The sequence below is a fragment of the Xyrauchen texanus genome, chromosome 3 (genome assembly GCF_025860055.1).
Source record: "Xyrauchen texanus isolate HMW12.3.18 chromosome 3, RBS_HiC_50CHRs, whole genome shotgun sequence".
Taxonomy (NCBI): Eukaryota; Metazoa; Chordata; class Actinopteri; order Cypriniformes; family Catostomidae; genus Xyrauchen; species Xyrauchen texanus.
Genome location: NC_068278.1, coordinates 19,130,614 through 19,152,284, shown reverse-complemented (window position 1 = coordinate 19,152,284; position 21,671 = coordinate 19,130,614). Strand labels below are relative to the sequence as shown.

Here is a 21,671-nt window from a genome sequence, read left to right as displayed (position 1 = left end):
AATAAATAATGCTAAATGATAAATGTTCAGAATTTGAACTGCCATATGAATATAACAAACTGAACGGACGCACATTGAGGACATTGATTTGAATATGGTACATTCATAAGAGAGTTATGATCATAAAAGGAACATACTAAGACAGTTTTTGACAAGACATACAGTACAGTGGTGTTAGATGACTGTATCTCCTCTACCTCCTGGTGCATATAATGGTTTGTTTTCACCTCTCTTATTTACACAGATGCTCTCTGGCCTGAGCATCCCTAACCCCCAAGAGAGCTTTGATAAAAGTCACATTAACCCGCTTGGAGTATATTCAATTTGCCCATGCATCAAATTGGCAGATCAAGGTCAATAACTGCTATCTTTCACTTTTACTTGTTCCTTACTAAGTTCAGTACATTAATAACGGCAAGTACAATTAAAGCAAAATCATAAAGCTTAATGATTTTACTATATTGCACACCCACTGCTACTTACTGCATGGGGTATTTCAAATGGCTTTATCTGTCAAAACATACAGGCCCTACAAGAATTTCTTCTTTATGAAAAGTGTATTCATTGACCAGTCAACTTACAAACAAACTGTAAAATATAGTTGAGAAGAGGATAAATCAAAGTCCCCTTTTAACTGTTTTCCTTTAAAGGAATATTTCAGGTTCAATACAAGTTAAGCTCATTCAACCGCATTTATGGCATAATATTGATTTATCACACAAATTAATTTTGACTCCTCCCTCCTTCTCTTTAAAAATAAAACACAAGGGGGCCTGTGCAGCTCAGCAAGTAAAGACACTGACTACCACACCTGGAGTCATGAGTTTGAATCCAGGGCATGCTGAGTAACTCCAGTCAGGCTTCCTAAGCAACCACTTGGCTTGGTTGCAAGGGTGGGTATTGACGTTGGGTTAACCTCCTCATGGTTGCTGTAATGTAGTTCTCGTGGGGTGCGTGGTGAGTTGTGTGTTACCAAACGAAAAAAAAATATTTTTTAGACCTATATATGCCTTTTCTTTCTCAAACATAAATTAGCCTTACCCTGTTCTGTAGATGAATAAAGTTGGCTGAATGAATTTTTCAGAATGTTCTGCACTTTTTTCAAGACTATAAACTATCAGAACTATTTGTCCATTGCTGAGTTCACTTTCAGAAAACGAGCTTTTGAACATTTTAAAACATTTAAATATTTTAAATCTAACCATCTTTACCTCGGATCGCATTCACTGCTTCTTCAGAAAATATACATTTGCATTTTGAAGCAAAAATTAATTTTAGATGATAATCAAGTTCAGTTGGTCGTTAAAAGTTGCTGGAGAAATATGCGAGACATAATGCCGTTGTGATGGCATGATTTAGATTAGATGATTGTTCAAAATATTGAATATAAGGAATGTATCATATGTAAACCCTGATATTACACCGCATCATTTTTTTTTTCTATAATAGCTGCGTGCACAGCATATACACATCGATTGATGGTCCTTATACTGAGACAGAAAGTTTCCACCACTACTTGGTGCAGGTTGCCAGCTTGAACAGTGCAATGACGATACGCTTTCGGGTTGGAACCGGTTAGGGACGTCTGGGAGGCAAATTAGCGATATACACACATTTCTGAATGGAAACGGCTTCAGGGCAGATTTCTTTTGCGCTAAATCAAATCTTATGCGACAAATAGATTTTTTTAGGCATGACGTCATCATGCACACCCTTTTTATTGATAAAAGGCCATTTTCACTTTGTCGATAACAAAATAGCGTGAAAGGTGGATGGAAACTAGGCTACTTTAACCTTTTTTTTTTTTTTAAAGAAGTCGAAATTATTTTTTGTGGTAATATATATTACATACACAAAGCTGTTGATTGGGCTTAACTTGAATTAAACCCATGATATTCCTTTAACATTATAAAAGTAAACATTTAGAAAAGCTAAAATGTGTCACATGCAAAAATAGTGGTTTACTTAACCAATGCAAAAATAAAAATTATTTTGTTTAACACTATTGTTGCACATGGAGTTTCATGGGTTAGAAAGGTCCTACATTGTTCTTATATGGTATACACTATTGCACTAACATTGTATGTATCCAAAATAATTGTATCCATTCATCTTTTCCTAAGGAAAACTTTTTGAATATTTGGTAAACTACACACCCCTTTCCTACTGAATGAGTTATCTTTATTACTCAAAAAGTGTCTGTAAGCAATAGGCAATATCTATTTTATGGAGTATCTGAATGGTTATGTTTGCCTTTGTAACGCCATAGCAGTGGGAGAAAATGGGTAAATATAGATATCAAATAAAGTTCAAACTTGTCCTAGTCTTTAAAAAGTAACACATCAAAATAATTTATGTACGCTAGTTTTCATAAATAAAGTCAAACTGCTTCACAAACATGAACGAAAATACAATACAACCTTAATCGTAGTCAAACTCTGCTTTGAGACAGACCACCATGAGTTTTTCAACGTGCTACGATATGCCTTTAAATATGCCTCCGCCCCGAAATCAGTCGATCAAATTTAGCATCGCACTCTTGAGCCCTCGACCAATCACGTTTGTCAGGGGGTGGTCTTAGAACGGTGGTCCGGGAAGACGTCATCCAATAGAATCGCGAGTTCCTAGAACAAAAGGCTTGCGGCAACCACGGTTTAATTTGTGAGCCGCCCATTATTCATGTCTGTTCAATTGTTTTTTAAAGAGGACAACGATAGCACATAGCGGGACCTAACGGACTTGTAGTCTTTTGTGCTGCGTTGTAACGTAGGTTTATCAGCCCCATTCTAATGTGTTTTGACAACTTACGCTGTTGCAACTGCAGTCATATCCAACTGATTAACTACATCTGACATGTTAATGCATTTGATATGCAAGCCAATGCATTTTGGCATCCCGAACTAAACTGGAAGCTGAATACAATTATTATAAAGTTGGGCTAATTTAGCATTTTACATTTAAAAAAAAAAAAAAAAAACTAATTTAGCAGGTTTCATCCATTTGACAGAGTTTTGTCAATAAATGGACTCTTCAGTAAAGAGTATACATTTACTTTGACGATATGACATTTGCATGTGTAAATCCGTCTTAAAAAATAACTTATATTGTGACCTCATCTCTGAGGGAGGTTCAACACGCCCCTCGCTCCTAAAAGTGTGTTTCTCATGCATGACTGGCTCATTGAAGTCTGGTAAGGGTGGAGGAGAAGACCTTTCGTTTCTCTACATTAGAGCCGATCTCCATCTCTGCATCCGAGAAACATCTCGCTAATCGCACATCACTGGGATCGTGTATGGTCATTTCCTAATGATAGAGGGGACGTTGAGAGACTCTGTCTTTGGGACTGTTAGAGAAACGGAGGCACGTCATCAAGAGGTTCTCAAGTAGTGATTGAAGTTCAGACCAAGTAGCTTTTAGCGAGCTTCCTTTCAGTGGAGAGGAAGACAAAAAGATAGACCAGGTGCTAAAAGGCTCAGCAGAGTATAGGTTTTGTATATATATATATATATATACAAATCTGCCAATTTGAAACAATCAACGATGACGAGAAGATCTTGTATCATTTACGCCACCGCGATCGTGAGCGCTCATCTAATCATTTTGGGGATCGCTCTTCTCGTGGCACAAGTCTTCCAAACAATGATTCAAGAACGGATTAAAAAGGTGAGACTTGCATTTAATTTTTTTTTATACTAACCTAATTCCTCAAAAAAGCCTATCTTATGACATATAACCAGCTTTTTAAAGCCCTAAACGAACGAATGCTCTTTATATAGAGAGATTGAAAGAAGCGCATCATGGTATTGTGACATCATAGATTCCAATAAACAATTCTAAATTCTAGAATTGCCACATCAGTAGCCTCAGTCAGTGATACACTGTGGGACAGGTTCATATTCTTAAAGTCAGAGATGAACAAGGCTACACAGTGCATGTCCTGTATTTACGCCGGTCATTTAATTTTCCTCTGTAACATTTAGGTGGTGAAAACATGATATCAAGTACCATAATGTGTAAATGTGGTTTTGTTTTTAATTCTGAGTGATCAAAGTGGGCTGTAACCCAGACCGTGGCCACTAAGCCTATCATATTGCGGAAAAATACGTCCCCCCCGTCTCGCGTTCTCATCCACCCCAGCAGTAGTGTGCTGTCTGTCTGTAAATGAAATGTTGTCCCTAGCTGGTTATTATGGATAATATATCCTTCTTTAATGATATATTAGAGGTTACGTGCTCATTCAGCATATACATGGTAAGGGGGAGGTGTGAGATATGTGTGGATGTTAGGGGAGGGTCTCAGCCTGTTCTCCTTGGAAAAATTGTATTTTTAACCAAGTGTTGTGTAGTTCACAGTTTAATGCGATTCCTTAAACGTGTGGGTGTTCATGTTGGTGAACATTTTTATCTATGAGTCAAGTCAACTTTGAAGGAAATTATATGCATGTGTATGTGTCAGTTAGGGACAGATGAAATGATATAGAGATATTATAGGGTCTTAAAGAAATTGACCTTCATGATATAGCCTACTGTTTCTGTAGCTCTGGCATGTTTTTATCACATACAGACCACAAACATCTTCTCATTGCAGTCTGTGAGACTTAAGTTTTCTTGACAAAACAACTACTTTTCAAGCCCTTGGGTCATGTGTGCCTTTTGAGTAGGGTGTGGAGTTGGTGGTATGTTAAAGGATTTAGTATATGCGACAGTGTGTAGCTCTGAGGCAGTTGTTCTTCAATGCTCTGTTTATCTTGAACTGAGTGAAAACTCACTTCCTTTACTGCTGCTTTTAGAAGTTGCATACTTTGGCTTGTGAATTTGTTCATTCCTTGCTCTGAAGTAATCTTAAAATGTCATTCAGTGGAGCTCCTACCAGTGGAATGGCTTTGGAATATCATAATGTGTCATTTGTAAAAAATAAACAAAATAAGAAATTCCACTGGCAGGTACCACCACTTGACATAGGGACCGCCTTGTGTATCTGCTGCTTGCCTTGGATAGTTGTAGCAATTTTTTAATGTCAAGTACTTTCAAATAAATGACAAACAACCTCACTATATATATAATAACATTTAATGTTATTATTACCTTGGCTGTAGTTGTTCATTCAAGGTTCTGAAAATGTTCTATCAAGGTTCTGAAAATGGTCTAACACAGTTTGATGTCCATTAAGGACCTTCAAAGACCTCTTCTCAAGGTTGTTGAGCACAGCAGTTTTGTTTTCTGAAATATTTTTTATGAATCCTCTTAATTTATTTAATTATATGATCAAATCATTATTAAAGGCTACATATTTTCCCAATGGACAATGTTTAGGCTCATCATAGTGACATTATTAATGGATAATAAGCTGTTGAGAATATAACCATAGTAAAATTACAAAGAATATTTAGGCTACTTGATGTGTGGTTTGGTGGTTTTACTCAATTTCAAAGGAATTACTTAGTTCATCCAAAAATGAAAATGTTCTCATAATTTATTCACCCTCATGCCATCCAAGATTTGTATGACCTTCTCTCTTCTGCTGAACACAAACAAAGATTTTAAGAAGAATATTTCAGCTCTGTAGGTCCATATAATGCAAGTGAATGGTGATCATAACTTTGAAGCTCCAGAAAGCACATAAACGCACCACAAAACTAATCCATAAGACTTCACTGAATTAATCAATGTCTTCTGAAATGATCCAATCGGTTTTGGGTAAGAATAGACCAAAATGAAACTCAATTTTCACAAGAAATCTTGACATCTGCACTCTCTAGGCACGATGATGTTTTCAAGCTCGATTGCACTTGACATATGCACAGAGCGCTAGATGTCGCTTTAGGAAGTGTAATCGAGCTTGAAATCATGATCGCCAAGGAGACTGCTGATGTCAAGGTTTATTGTGAAAAATTAGTTACATTTTGGTCTGTTCTCACCCAAAACTTCAGAAGACGTTAAACCACTGGAATCATATGGATAACTTTTATGCTGCCTCTATGCGCTTTTTGGACCTTTAAAGTTTTGGTCACCATTCACTTAAATTGTATGGACCTACAGAGTTGAGATATTCTTCTAAAAATATTTGTTTTGGGTGAACAATCCCTTTAATAGCTATCTATGAGCTAAAACTTATTTATTCATTTAGAGTCAGAATAACTTTGAGCCCCAGCCTAATTAAGATCTGATGTCAATTTGATTTAAAGCAACAAAAAAACAAAAAACAAATGCCGAAACAGACATTCAATGAAAAACTTTTAGATTAAGAAAAAGATTAAGAAAAAGAATCAAAGAGCGTGATGCAATGTAGTCTTACTATAAAGAAAAGCTATGGTCTCATTTTACTAATGGGTTTGAGCAACTTGAATAGCTACAGGTTTTCCTCAGTACTCCATGCTTTACTCATGGAAGAGAGAAAGCACTGGGTAACTCCTAATAATAGAGAGCCCATTTAGAGCTTCCATGTGAAATTTGTTCCTTTGAATAAGTGATCGTTTAGAGATCCTTTGTTTGAACAAAGATAGAGATCCTTGTTGTTGTTCTTTGGTTTTTGCTGTGATAATAATGCACAATTTAGTCATGAGTGAATTACTGATTGGTTATGAAAAACATTTCAAGCTACTATTGCACAATTCTAATTGTGTGACTGAGACAGATTAGGTGACAGATTGAAACACAAAAAAACTCTCTCCAACCAGCTGACCAGTGATGCTGAATCAAAAGCGCGAAACCTTAAATCTAGACACTAAGGAGTTTAGTGCAGAAGTCATGGCTTCTGTTTTCAGATAGTGTTATCTGCTTTTTAAGGCAACATTCTGGTACTTTATGACTTTGTCATGAGTCACCCTGTGAAGCCTTGTTTAGTCCTTACTAAACTATACAACTATGTTTAGTCACTTTGTTCAGAACTGTAGTAGTAGTTCTTAGTTTTAAAATGAACATTTGTTCCTCCTTTCCATGTTAAGAAGACACTCGAGAAGTGAGAAGTTTAACTACTGAACGTACTTTCTGGTATTAAATTCAGTCAGAAACATGTTTGTTTGTGCTACTCTGGTCTTGAACAGATTGCTGATTGTTGATGTTTTTCTTCCTCTTCTACTTTAACTCTGAATCAGCCCATCTGTCTGCTGAGGTTTTTCCTTTTTTTCATCATCCCAGCACTCTCTTTTCTGTATGTCTGCTGTATTTCTGAAATCCCAGGGCATTGACTTTTCACCTGGAACCTTTATGTAAAGTCAGCTTTCAACAGGCACGCACAAAGTCTTTGTGTTGTTTCTTCCCTAAATTACTGTGCAACTCAGCTTAAACATTCAAAGAGCACTGAGGTTTTACAAAAAATAATTAAATGGTTAGTTCACCCAAAAATTAAAGTTCTCTTGTTATTTATTCACCCTCATGCTGTACAAAATCTGTATGACTTTCTTTCTTACATGGAACACAAAGGAGGTGTTCGGCACAATGGTAGAGACTGACAACCTCAGTCACCATTCACTTTCTTTTCTTCTATGCTGCCTTTATGTGCTTTTTGTACCTTCAAAGATTTGGTCACCATTCACTTGCATTATATGGACCTACAGAGCTGAAATATTCTTCTTAAAATCTTTGTTTGTGTTCAGCAGAAGAAAGAAAGTCACACATCTGGGATAGCATTAGAGTTTTTGTTTTTGGGTGAATGATCACTTTAAAGAGACCAAATCTATAAAAGTTTATAACATCATATAGAAATCTCCAATCTTATAGGCTACAGACATTTTCTGTTGTCACTCTCGCTTGACTTGAATTTGTTTGATTTACAGGAGATCACACTGGGTGAGAACAGCAAAGTATTGAATGGTTGGATAAATCCACCGCCTCCTGTTTACATGCAGTATTTCTTCTTCAATGTTACCAACCCAGATGAGATCTTGGCTGGCAAGGCAAAGCCAAAAGTCACTCAAATGGGGCCATACACTTACAGGTGAAGTCTCTAATAGTAATGAAGTTGAGATATTTAATTGTTTGGTTGAATGTTGTAATGTTCCGATAGATTGTTTTTGTGCAAGACAACTTCACCATTAAGGGCTACTTGAAATTATTTGTTTACTGAATGATACAGTCTGTTGTCAGTGACAACCTGAGCACCCCAGTCAGGAAGTGACTCATGCATTTTAGAAGATAGGAAACAGGAAATGTTTGCCTAACCATTTCAAACTGAATGTCAAATATTAATGATGCACTGGAAAAAATAGAAATGGCGTATTTATTTTATTTTCCCCCAATGAGTTAACAAATGTAGATTTAAAAAAACAAGCAATCAAAAAAAAAATTATAATAATTTTTTATATTATCATTAAACAAAATGTATCTCTCTGTTAACAGGGAATACCGTCCCAGAGAAAATGTCACTTTCCTTGAAAATGGGACAAAAATCTTTGCAACAAACCCCAAGAGCTTTGTGTTTCTTCGCGACATGTCAGTGGGAGATCCTGAGGTTGATTGTGTGACAACAGTTAACATTCCATTCATTGTAAGAAGGCTTTTGTTTGCTTGCTTTTAAATCAGCAACACATAATTTTACATTTAGACTTAGTTTGCCCGTAGCATTTATATTTGATCATTTGCTAAACTGATTATCACTGATCCAAATGCAAAAGATTTGCTCTAAATTCTCTTTCTTGTTTTTCAGGCTGTAATGAATGAGTTGAATTCCTACTCCTTCCTTTTGAGGACTGCTGTGTCTATGTGGATGGGATCCATGGGGATTGATGTCTTTATGAATCGCACAGTCCATGAGATTTTGTGGGGATTCAAAGATCCACTGCTGACTAAACTCCACTCCTTCAGACCTGAAGTGGATGAGCATTTTGGCCTCATGTATAATGTAAGAATCTGAGAGTAATATAATTATATTCCTATTCATAACAGGTTGGTCAAAATGAAGAGAAAAGTTCAAATACATTTCTGTCGGTTGCTATAAATTACATTCATGGACAATATTGTAAAAAAAAAAAAAACTCTGATTAATTTTACCCCCCTATTTTTGTAATATAATTACAAAAATAAAATTACAATTCTGTTAATATTTATATGACATTCTTTTGTCTGTAGAATGCAAAAGGAGATGTCAAAATGTCTAAAATGACAGTCACCATAAAATTTCATTGCATGTTTTTTCCATATATGCGTATCAGACCAGGATAATCTTGTGACGTCATTATGATACTCTCCGTCATAGACTGCAGATGTTCACCAGTTTTGACACAGTGGCCTGGTTTACTGTAATTGGTTTTAAACTCTCTTTGGGGATTATATGTGAAATATATTTAGAAAAAGAAATTGCATATCCACAGTTTGTGAGATTTGTAGGAATGATTTCAGGGCATTTGAACCAGTCAATCACTGTACACTAATAAAACCTTTAGGCTTTCCCTTTCTGCTTTCATGTCAGGGCAGTTAAATAACCCATTTTCCTACTTCTATAGACCTTTTCATTGTCATCTTCACTCTTCCCTGACCAGTGATTCAGATGAATTTTGTTTAATGGTTTTAACATTTAATAACTTATTTTGATGGCAGAAAAATGGAACCCATGAGGGTGAATTTGTCTTCCATACTGGAGAGAAGAACTACATGGACTACGGCAAGATTGACACATGGAATGGAATAAGGTACTTCAATCCTTACATAACCTGCATTGCCTTACTGACATAGTGAGAACATTTGCACACTCACTTGACTTTTGCTCTCTTTACTTTGGAAACTGGGTTACACATGCACAGCATGCTTGTATTAGATGACCCCATGTCATTACCAAAGTATAAAGTTCAGGACAAGAACCAATACACTATTCAATAAACCCATATCCCCATTTCACTGCCCCAAATTCTTTAAATATCACAAAAAGCATAATTTTAAGATGTGGAGTTATATTAAAATGTGTATTTCAGTAAAATAAGTGAGAGTAAGAGATAAATACACCTTTCTGTTGAAAAACTGTAAAGAAAACAGTGCAATCACCATTTATTCTTTTTCAAATTTTCTTGCAGTCAGATGAATTGGTGGTCGTCTAACCAGAGCAACATGATCAATGGTACTGATGGCAGTGTGTTCCACACCTTCCTGTCCAGGAAAGAGCTCCTCTACATCTTTGCTGCTGATCTATGCCGGTAAGCAAAGTATTTAAAGACGTACAAGCTACTTGGTTACTTCCCAGCAAGCATAAAACATTTATAAAACATTTTACTTTGTCGTTTTGGAATAGCGGTTTGGTTACGCCACACTGCAACATTTTCAAAAATGTCCAGAAATGTCCACAGCTATAATAAAATATAATGATGTAACCAAAACGTTACGTACAGTTTATTTTTTTACAGTTTACCTGAAACATATACAGTAGCCATGACAAATTCAGACCAGCAAATTAGGTGTCTCAGGCCACGTCCACACTAATACGTTTCTGTTTAAAAACGCATTAACTTCACAACGGTTTGGCCCTCCGTCCACACTGAGACCGCACTTTAGTCCAGCAAAACCTGGGCTTTTGAAAACGCTTTCCTAAGTGGATACATTTGAAAACACAGTCTTCGCGTTTAAGTGTGGACGAGGGAAATGGAGATATTAGAAAACGATGAAGTATTTGTTGTCACGTGAAGCAGTCATGTGATCCATTCAACCCAAAACAATCAAGATGGCGGCCCATTTTGTAGCGGCGTTGTGTGCCTGCTATCCGCTTTAATATCATTGTTTAAAGTTAAATGTTACTTGGTATAACCTTCAAATTGCATTCCTTCAAAGGCGATGGGAGGCATACTCGGAATTGCTGTTTGACGGCGAAATGTGAGGACAATTGCGTTTCAGACCGTACATGGAAATGACACAGGGACAAATTGTTTCCTCATGCGCTGTAAGGGGATTTAAGCACTTTCAGTGTTTCAAAAACGAAAACTTGGTTTCTTTCCAAATTTTTGTGGTTGTAGTCTCATATTTTTATCTTTTGCTCACTAATATGGTTTTAAATGTTTTTGGTAACAGCTTTCTTTGAAAGATGTACTTGGTAAAAACATTTTGACAACTTTTTGCAAACGGTTGGACTTGTAGATTACGAAAACGTTGCAAGGGGACATACTAACAACATTTCTGCAATGTTGTGAAAATATGTTTTTATTGCCTTATAAACCTGACATCTGTTGTCTTGTGTATGATAAAAGCATCATCGCAACCTTTTCATGACTTAAAAAAAATCATTTGATGATTATTTATTCTTGTACGCATGTTTTTTGTGTGTGTGTGCAGGTCTATTCATTTAGGTTACGTGAGCGACAAAGAGGTGAAGGGTATTCCTGCCTTCCGCTTCGCCCCTCCTTCAGATGTACTGGCTCCCCCTGATGAGAACCCAAGCAATGCTGGCTTCTGCGTACCTGCTGGAGATTGCCTTGGAAAGGGAGTCCTTAAAGTCAGCGTCTGTCGGCAAGGTACGCCGTGTTTGTTGGAGCAAGTTTTTTTGGTGTTAAAAGTTGTGGGTTTAGTTTTGAAAGGCACAGAAACGAAAGCATTTCCTAGAATTGCATGCAAAATATGGTCATTTTTGAAATACAGTAATTTGTTTAGACTCTCTGTAGATGCTTGTACTTTAGAAATACTGGTATCAGTCCTATTTTTAGAGTGATAATAAATACGGTTCTGTTCACACACAGTTAGGCTATTAACAAGAGTGACGACTGCATTCTAGAATTGAACTGATGCCCTTAAGTTTATAGCACTTAAACACATTTTCAGTAAACCCATGCTGTGTGAATGAAAAATAGGAGTGCATAAAATTGCAGTACTCTAAATAGCTGGTCTAGACTGACGTGTAACCAAACTAATCTAAACCATATGTAAATAGTATTGAATTCCTGGATTTCTCATTACCGATCTGTGGCCTTTCAAACTGGAGTTCATGTTAGATCTGTCTGGGGTTGTTTGCTCACTCTTGGATCATGAAAAAGGCATCAGGGTTCAGTAATTAATGAGTAACTTTTAGTACAATTTTATTGTATTTATCAATCACTTGACCTGTTATAGGTGTCCTCCAACAAATTGCTCTTTCACAGCCTCTATTGCTTCCTCCATAAACTATTAAGCTAATATTGTTATCGAACAGTCGTAAACTCTCGCTTTTGTCATGTGCGTACTCCTGGCACAGCTGTTTGTATTTGCACATGCTTTGATTAGTCATCCTTCCTCGAGGGCATCATGAACAGTCATTTAATAGTTATATTTAGGGTGTTATTGAAATGGGATCGTAACATACAACATCTGAGAGATTCTGAGGAATTATGTCAAGCTTATGATCTCAACACCACACAAATGTAGTAATTTGTGCAATTGGTAGGTGATCAGGTCACTACATGGCCAAGTATGTGTCACTCATTTCTTGATACAGAAAGAGGACGTTTCATTTACGGCTAGTTTGCTTAAAGACACGAAAACTACCTGAACGTACCATGTAACGGAAAATATCAAAACAAGAGAGATGGAAGATCTAAAACCTGCACATTTTCATTAGACAAAGGTCATTAGACAATAGGTCATTAGACAAAGACGTTACTATTTTTGCATATTCACATAGACCTTTTCATTTCCTAAACGTAACTAAACGGTGTTCTATTAATAATTGTCAACTGATCTGTTTAAAGGAACAACAACTAATGCTTTGCTCTCCAATTTCTCTTTTGATTTATAGGTGCACCCATTGTTGTGTCATTCCCTCATTTCTACCAAGCTGATCGTAGCTACATTAGTGCCATTGAAGGCATGAATCCAAATGAGGAGGAACACGAAACATACCTCGACATCAACCCAGTAAGCAGTGTAGACGCTTTATGGTTCCTATGTTTACAGCATGACCTTTTAGCACTTGTGGTTTTTATAGTCTGTAAACAGAATGCACCCCTCCTTCCCACAACTGAATAAACTTTGGTAAACACGACTGAATGTGAAACCACACCTGAATTTCACTAGAATGCCTGTGATTATTGGATTATCATTGCATTTAATGACGGAAAATTCACCCATTAAGTTTGAGTCCCTTATGTTGCTGTATGACCTTACTCTAATATATTAAAGGGATAGTTCACCCGAAAATACAAATTCACAGTTATATTTTTAAACAAAAACTTAAAAAACTAAAATAAAAATTCTAACCTAATTTACTCACGTATGCCATCCCAGATGTTTATGACTTTCTTTTCTTCTGCAGAACACAAATGAAGATTTTTAGAAGAATATTTCTGCTCTGTAAGTGCATACAATGCAATTGAATGGTGACCAGAACTTTGAAGGTCCAAAAAAAAAAGTAATCCATACGTCTACAGTAATTTAATCCATGTCTTCAGAAGCGATATGATAGATGTGGGTGAGAAATGGATCAATTATTTTTACTATAAATTCTCCTCCCTGCCCAGTAGGTGACGATATGCTCAAATAATACGAATTGCCAAAAACAAAAAAATTATTGAAAAGAGAGAATTATAGTTAAAAAGGATTTGTTTCTCATCCACACCTATCATATCTATTCTGAAGACATGTATTAAACCATTGGAGTCTTATGGATTAGTTTTGTGCTGTCTTTATGTGCTTTTTGGAGCTTGAGATGTCTGGTCAACATTCACTTGAATTGTATGGACCTACAAAGCTGAGATATTTTTCTAAAATATAGTAATCACTATGTTATTGGGCACTTTTGCTAATGGAATAAATAAAGTATTGGTGACTGTGACTGTGCAATGGCATCAGGACAATAACTGAAAACCATTTAAAAACGTTTCAGTGCACCTTTAACACTGTTATTCTAAATGGAAATGATAAAGTCTATATGTGATGTTTGACTTTTGTCCCTTACTTATTTTCTACAGACCACAGGGGTCCCCATTCGTGCCTGCAAGAGAGCTCAGCTCAATGTCATCCTAAAGAGAGTCAGTGGCTTCCCGTGAGTAAAACATCTTAAAAAATCCCTGAACAAAATCATGCGTATTTGGAATGGAAAAAAATGCAAATTAAGCTTTTTTTTCTTTCTTTCTTTTTTTAGCAAAACAAAATTCCTAAATGGGACAATTTTTCCTATCATGTATGTCAACGAGGTGAGTTTCAATTTACTCCTATTACCTTCACACCAGTTTTTCTGTGTTCATAATTTATGCACTCCACTGCATTTCATTCAGTGCTCTGGAAATCCCTTATATTTTTAGACGGCAACTATTGACGATGACTCAGCTGCCCAGATGAGAACACTTCTGATCATTGTAACAGTGGTGTCCAATTTCCCTGTCATCATTGTGGGGCTGGGGGTCATTTTACTCGTGGTCCTGATCTTCCTTGTCTGCAGGAATCGCCAGAGACAGGTAAAAAAAATGTCTTCTATATTGCCTTATCTTAACTTGAGGAAAGACAAGATATGTTGTTCGTAGGTCAAAAAAACTTTTTTCATTGAACTCTGGTCTTTTCAAAAACTTCCTTGATGTCATAGCATTTTGGGAGAATATTAACTTTTACTCTATTCACAAAGTCTTTAAAATACCAGCAACCTTACACACCCTTGGCGTCAAAGCCAATTACATGTGTCACTAGCCTTGAAGGCATTAACCTTAGTTATAATTCCCAAGCACGCACCTGCATGAGGGAACGCATGTGCTTTACCTTCAGTGCATGAATTACTTGAAATGTGTTATTTTATTATATAATTTTTTAGATTGTGAAGCAATTTTCTATTTAATTGGATTGGCCATCAAATTGAACTTGTGTTATGATGCAAACTAAACATACTAATGATGGAATACTCAAAACATTTTGTCAGTTAAAAAACATTTGCTTTACTATTTTATATATACACTAATAATTAGGGCTAGGTAAAAATATAGATTTTACAATCTCAATATCGATTCTTAAGTCCCAAGATCGGGCCTTCACTTTATGCAGCAGCCCTCTATAATGCAAGTAAATCACTCACATGTGAAACCAAATCTCACGCTGTATGACAAAACATTTCTATGATCGGCCACTGGCTAGTAAATGTTCAGATTTCACTCTCCAGTGATTTGAGTAGTATAGTGGAAAAGTTATTAGCACCGAGATCGTTTCACTGCGTGTTGAGAGTAAACATTTGGTTCAACTCGTTCTGTGTATCTAAAGACAAGATCCACGGATCCCTATATCATTGAATAATGTCACTTTTAATACCCTTTCGGTTTTTTACAGTCAGTTGTTGATTAAAAATAACAACTTGTTTTAATTTCTTTTAAACACACATTGATGCGGTAAAGAAAGTACCTTCATATTCACTTGTTATAATTAAGCGCATTAGCTGAGAGAAAATGTATTTTATATGTAAGCAAAATGGACATTGTAACAGAAGTGTACCCATATGAATCAATAACATATTGAGATCGGAATCGAATCAAAACGATTTGGAAAAAGTATATCAATATCTACTAATAATAAACTATTAAAACCCTACTAATAATGAGTCTAAAAGTTTTTTAGTTGTGTTAATTTTTTCACATGAAATTTGCCAATTGATGCATAATGCTGTTATGTTTTCATTTCCAGTAACATTTCCTCCCTTTTTTTTCCCCAATTCAGAATGAAGTTAAACGTATTGATTTTAATGAAGCTTTTCATTCTTTTGCTGTAAGTCTTCATTTTTTCCTTACACACACATTTTCCTTTCATTTTGTTCAGATTTGCCTGTAATGTCATTTAGTGCACTATTATCATTTTAGGGAAAAGTTTGTTTTTTAACTTTTTGGAACATGCTTTTATTTCTGCAAAACATGTTCATTGCTTTCCTGCATGCATCATTTTGTGATGTAGTTCTGCAGTGTTTCAAACTATTACATTAGATGTTCATTAAATAGTGTGTTGGTTATGTATTACATGATTTTAAGTTGAAATCTGTTTATTCAACTCCGCTTTGATTTTAACATTGTAGACATGCAATCTAATGTTCCTTTTTGTTCTTACAGACGACGAAAGATGAAACGGCTTATACCCAAGTTAGCAACCACGCAGAAAATTCGCCGGAGAACCGCACTAACCAGCCTTTGAGGAATGGATCTTATATTGCAATGTCACCAGTAGAGGCACAAAAGTGTTGATGAAGATGATTTGTGGACTCACACATGGACATCACATCCAGAAGTGCATCCTCGCCCTTTTTTATGTTTTACTTTTTCCACTGTGCAATTTGTCTTCGGGGGTCAGTCCTCACACACAGACAAACAACACCAACGTTTCCCGAGGGTCACTTGTTTTAAGGTTGACTCGTTACTTATTCTGACCTTTTTGAGCATGGCCGTGTCAAACTGCCATATCTTACAAAAAATATATAAACACAAAACTGTCTCTGAGTTCCCAGAGGCTTCTGTTGCCTAGTCATGAGAGGCCTGATAAACACTCTCTTGCCTTTAAAAAGTATATGCATTGCATGTTCACAGAATCCATAGTTTCTGTAGGGGTCATAAACCCTGTTAGCATGAGTGAGCATAAAGAAGGAACTACTGGAAACCATCTACACTCACTCATGTCTTGGAAAGTGTTTCTTTTCAAAATTCTTCCCACACTACTGTATACGGGTCTGAACAAGTGGGCCTTGAACTAACAAAGCTCTATTTGTCATACCTGATAATGAGCAGATAAATGCAAACTATTGAATTACTTCTAAAATGTTTTAGAGGGCTAAAAGGTTTGATATGCTAAGAAAAAAAACTGGGTCTAATCCAGTACTTTGTGTGTATGATTGTTCAAACCAGTATGTTTGCGTGAATGTATGTCTGGAGGCATGCTCGTGCTTGCACGTGTTTGTCACACTGTGGTGAAATGCTGTGGTTGCTCACTTTCGACCATTTTGCACGATGCAGTGTGACAAAAAGTGGACACTTCAGCGGTCCTCTCCATTTCACGCTGTCTGACTCATGGCCAAATTCATTCACTCAACCAATGCCAGAAATGAAAACGTCTACTTAAAATAGGTCATTAGAACAAGAGTCACCATGCATTACAAGTCATGCTAGCTTTTTATTCTTTTATAAAGAAAGAACAACAGGCATAGAAGACTCATAAGTTAGACTTTCTTGCTGCCTTACAATTACTTATAAATGCAAAAATGTGATTTTGCTGCATGGTAATGGTAGGCATAAGATGGAAAACCTTTGGCATTGGGCAGAAGAAACGTCAGACTACCTCTGACCAAATCCAGTCCTGAAACATCCGAAAATCAAACATTTCACCGCAAAAGTCTGTTCTATAATCACAAGAGCACAAACACGGTTTCTCGCAGTCTAATCAGTCTTTGACAACAGAAAGAGTAACAGATCAGCAGGTTTAGGGTTATCAGTGACGTCTGCGTGTTTTTCTGTGCACGTTAACCCTCTGTGAGGCAACTTCCAGAATCACTGCTAGTGTCCATCTAGAGTTTTATTTTTGTCTTTGATGTTTTGTTTTTTTGTCAATGATGTTCAAGCCTTCGCTATTGCCTCTTAAAAGTGAATTAAGGCCATATATAAATCCATTTGAAAAGGATATAATAGCTGCACACTTTCAATAATATCTTTAAAGGTTTATATATATATATATATATATATATATATATATATATATATATATATATATATACACACACTCAAGTCTACTCATGCATTTTATTGTTTTGTCTAAATGAATCATTTTAGGTGTTTGTTGGAAATTGCCATAACCCATATTGTTTTGTTTGAAAAGTGTCCATTGAAAATGTATTATGTATGTGTAAAATCATTCCCATTTTGGAAATATTGGGAACAAATCTAATGCCAAACACTTACTGGGAAGATTGGCACTTGTAAATGTTACTTTACTTGACTTAAAGGGATAGTTCACCCAAAAATGAAAATTCTCTCATCATTTACTAACCCTCATGCCATCCCAGATGTGTTTACATTACTTTCTTTCTTCTGCTGAACACAAACAAAGATTTTTAGAAGAATATCTCAGCTCATTTGGTCCATACAATGCAAGTGAATGGGTGCCAACATTTTGAAGCTCCAAAAATGACACAATTTATCATATAATTATTCCAAATAACTTCAGCAGAAGAAACAAAGACAAACACTTCTGGGATGGCATGAGTGTGAGAAACTTATGAAAGAGTTTTCATTTTTTTGTGAACTATTCCTTTAAAACCATCTGTTACCTGTTGCAACCATGGTTTCTGTGGATTGCAGCGTACATTGTGGCAAATTTGCTCGTGCCATGCATTTAGCTTATCTTTTAAAGATTTAGTGCAAGTTTTAAACTGGAAACGTTGTGAACAGTGTCTTATGCAGCTGTACCTGACTGAAAACAGAGAGAAAAGCAATTGAAGCTTTAGTGTAATTGACCACAAGTCAATTACAGTTTCTCTTGGAGAGTTACATGTTTAGTTATCAGCACACAGTGTATAAATGTACAAAAAATGGCCTCTGTCGAAGGCCCTGCTGGACAATTGTATCTCAAGTGGTGGGACTTGTAAGATGTGACTTGAGTTTGTGAGATCTACAACCTGAGCCATTTCTATACGGTTTCCAGCTTCCTAATGGTGACTTTTGAAACGTATTGCCTCTTGTTCAGTTGTTCCCTATATGCTTGACCAAAGATAACATTGGTTTTGTAGATAACTGGTTTGTTTACGTTCCACAGTGCCATCGATTTACCGTTTAGAAGAGCATCAGAACCTTTGTCTTCAAGGGCAAATGGATGAAAAAAAAAAACATTTTAAAGTCAGAAAAATATTTTCCAGAGCAAAGTATGTGAGTTTATAATGTGTTTAATACAGCAAAGAACTTAAAATGTAAAGTATTGCCACAGTGTGCAAATAAACTCAGTATTATGTATTGACACAGCAATATGACATGTACAAAGCTAATTTTATTATGAAGTAAAAAGGTTTTGTAATCAGACAAACAATATTTATGTATTCATATGTTCAATGGTATGTATATTATCTGACTTTGTAAGGTATTTTCTTTGGTCTTTTTCATTTCTATATTTTGTAATATTTCAAGTTTTATTTTTAGTTCCTCCACAGATTTATGAAGTAGTACCAAGTGAATATTGTCCTAAGTCCATGATGGAACAGTGTATGTGGTTGTAACTAAAAACTGTTACTTTGATTGAGAAAGGCTTGTGTTGTATCAGTGGGGTGTGAGCCTATCGTGTGTAATGATCTCCTGTTATGCAACTTCCACAAGCTGTCAATACACTGTTATTGTCCAGCTGGAATAACAAAGGGAAGGCTGAGTGTCTTTTGAGTTCCTTTAGGAAGATTGCTGTAGTGCCATGTTGGGTACAAGGGAAGTTTCCAATTGCAATCTAATCTTTTTTTTTCATAGATGAATGATGCCCTCCTTCAGGGATGAGCTTTTAGTGCCATACCATCCTTGTTTATTTCAGTTGCTTTAGTAGTGACGTTAAAGAAAGTGTAGCATTTTTTTGTTCTTTTTTCCCTCTGCCTTCCTTTCAGGGCTTGTAATTTACTCACAACATCTTTGAGGGTGGTCTTAGAAAACACTGAACATTTAATCTTTTCCTCCTGAAATACATTGGGTTCTTGCTGCTGAGAATGACAATCCTTATGTCATGTTAGGTGCAAAATAATTTCAATTTAATATTAATTTTTAGTTTTGATAATTTACTCTGCACAAATCTTTCTACAATGCTTTTGTAAACATTTTTAGTGTTATTTGCAAAAAATAATAAATAAAAAAACTAATCTTGAATTTCTTGCAAATCCTTTTGTTGTCTGTCTTCTGATTTCATGTCACATACACTCAGTTTGGGAACACATGTAGCCAATTTGCATAAATCAGCATCTTTGTCATAATTTAATAATTAGATTGTAGGAATTCTTTTGGAACTGGATTTTTGGATTTTTCTTATTTCAAATGAACGCTTTATAAATACACTTTTCATTTTAGAAACATTTTAGTTTTTAGCTTGTTTTAAAACCGTATGTATAGTCCTTCAGTGTGACAAATTAATATTTACTTATAAAAGTAAATATATGAAGTCAATTAAAGGAATATTCCAGGTTCAAATCAAGTTAAGCTCAATCAACAGTATTTGTGGCATAATGTTGATTACACAACAAAAAAAAGGTCAACTCTCCCTCCTTTAAAAAAACAAAAATGTGGGTTCCAGTGATGCACTTTCAATGGAAGTGAATAGGGGCCAATCTGTAAACTTTAAAATACTCACTTTTCTGTGTAAAGTTAGTCAATGTTACAACTTCGTTGCCATGACCATGTAATGTCAACAAACTCTAAAATTACTGTCAAAATGTAAACAACTTTACAGCTCAAATAATAAATGTTATTATTTTTAACATTTTTAACAGAAGAATTAATGTACGTGAAAAATTATTAGCTTCACATTTCTGATTTATACCCTCCAAAAATTGGCCACATTCACTTCCATTGTAAGTTACTTAACTTTACTCACTTTAACCATGATTTTTTTTTTTTTTTAAGAAAATGAGGGACAAGTCAGTTTTTATTTATTTATTTATTTTGGTAATCAACATGCCACAAATTCTGTCGATTGAGCTTAACTTGTATTGAACCCGAAATAGTCCTTTAATGAGGTCATAAAAACTATAAAATTATAAAAGAAATGTTGGCCTACTAGTTATTTAGGCTAATACGGTTTTAAAACAATTAGCCTACAACATATCCGGTCTTCTAATTTGATGTGATACAAGTGCAAATTCTTTACATTTTCCTTATTTATATCACTTGAAAAGGTTACTTTATTTTTTTAAGTTTACAAGCGGCATTCAAGTAGCTCAAAAATATTTTCTAGAGCATACTATGTGAGTTTATAATGTGTTTATTACAGCATAAATTATCAAGTGTTGCCACAGTGTGCAAATAAATCGCTGTATTCTGTATTGACACAGCAAGATGATATGTGAAAAGCTAATCTCCTGAAGTAAAAAAAGAGTCTATAATCAGACAAACTATTTATGTATTCATATTTTGGTCATGCTTCCAGGTTTCATATACTTCAAGTGGGTGGAAAAACGCAATCTCCAAAACGGTTTGTCAAGTTTTCGATTAAAGAACATAAATAAAACCAGAAGTTAAATCAGACAACAATTGTATCATAAATTGTGCTTTTTTAGCTCAGAAAAACGCTATTTTTCAGGCTGGTTCAGTTAATGCGCATGCGTATTCTCGAGTTGACAGGCAGGTGATGTCTGTATATAAAAAGTAATTGGCTATTCATTCTCTGCATTCGCCATATTGGGCGTCTTAATTTCTCACATTAATTAATTGTAATTAAGTTCTCCGTCTCGGAATAATAGTTTCTGGCAGGACAATGGTCGACATGTCATGTCCAACAATCCAAAATATTTAATGATTTACAGAAAGCTAATGCAAAAAAAATAAATAAATAAAAATAATAATATTTCTGAACGACTACAGGAGTGTTGAAACCACTACAGCGATTACCTCTTAAGTGAAAATGAGGTATAGACTGGGAAATCCGTTTTAAAAATATGCAGTGACTCAGCAGCAGACATGCGAAGACTAGTGCACAATGATTTAGCCCTAAACTTGTTTAAACCCTTCTCCACCCACACACCAAATACACAATGAAACGAGGCTGAGCAGTTAAAGTCAGAAATGAAGCTCATTAAAGAACGGGAATCAAAAAACAAGAATT

At 35.5% G+C, this 21,671-nt stretch overlaps 1 protein-coding gene across 1 annotated transcript; it reads left to right on the top strand.

Moving 5' to 3' along the window:
- The first annotated feature begins 3,197 nt into the window (after nt 1–3,197).
- Nucleotides 3,198–19,723, top strand: LOC127629852 (lysosome membrane protein 2-like). The gene is made up of 13 exons (XM_052107133.1): nt 3,198–3,663; nt 7,775–7,935; nt 8,337–8,484; nt 8,644–8,838; nt 9,534–9,625; nt 10,004–10,123; nt 11,250–11,428; nt 12,682–12,800; nt 13,853–13,926; nt 14,026–14,077; nt 14,186–14,338; nt 15,576–15,623; nt 15,959–19,723. Exons 1-13 carry the CDS (start codon nt 3,541–3,543, stop codon nt 16,088–16,090), a joined length of 1,596 nt encoding a protein of 531 aa, XP_051963093.1. The 5' UTR covers nt 3,198–3,540; the 3' UTR covers nt 16,091–19,723.
- The last annotated feature ends 1,948 nt before the right edge of the window (nt 19,724–21,671 follow it).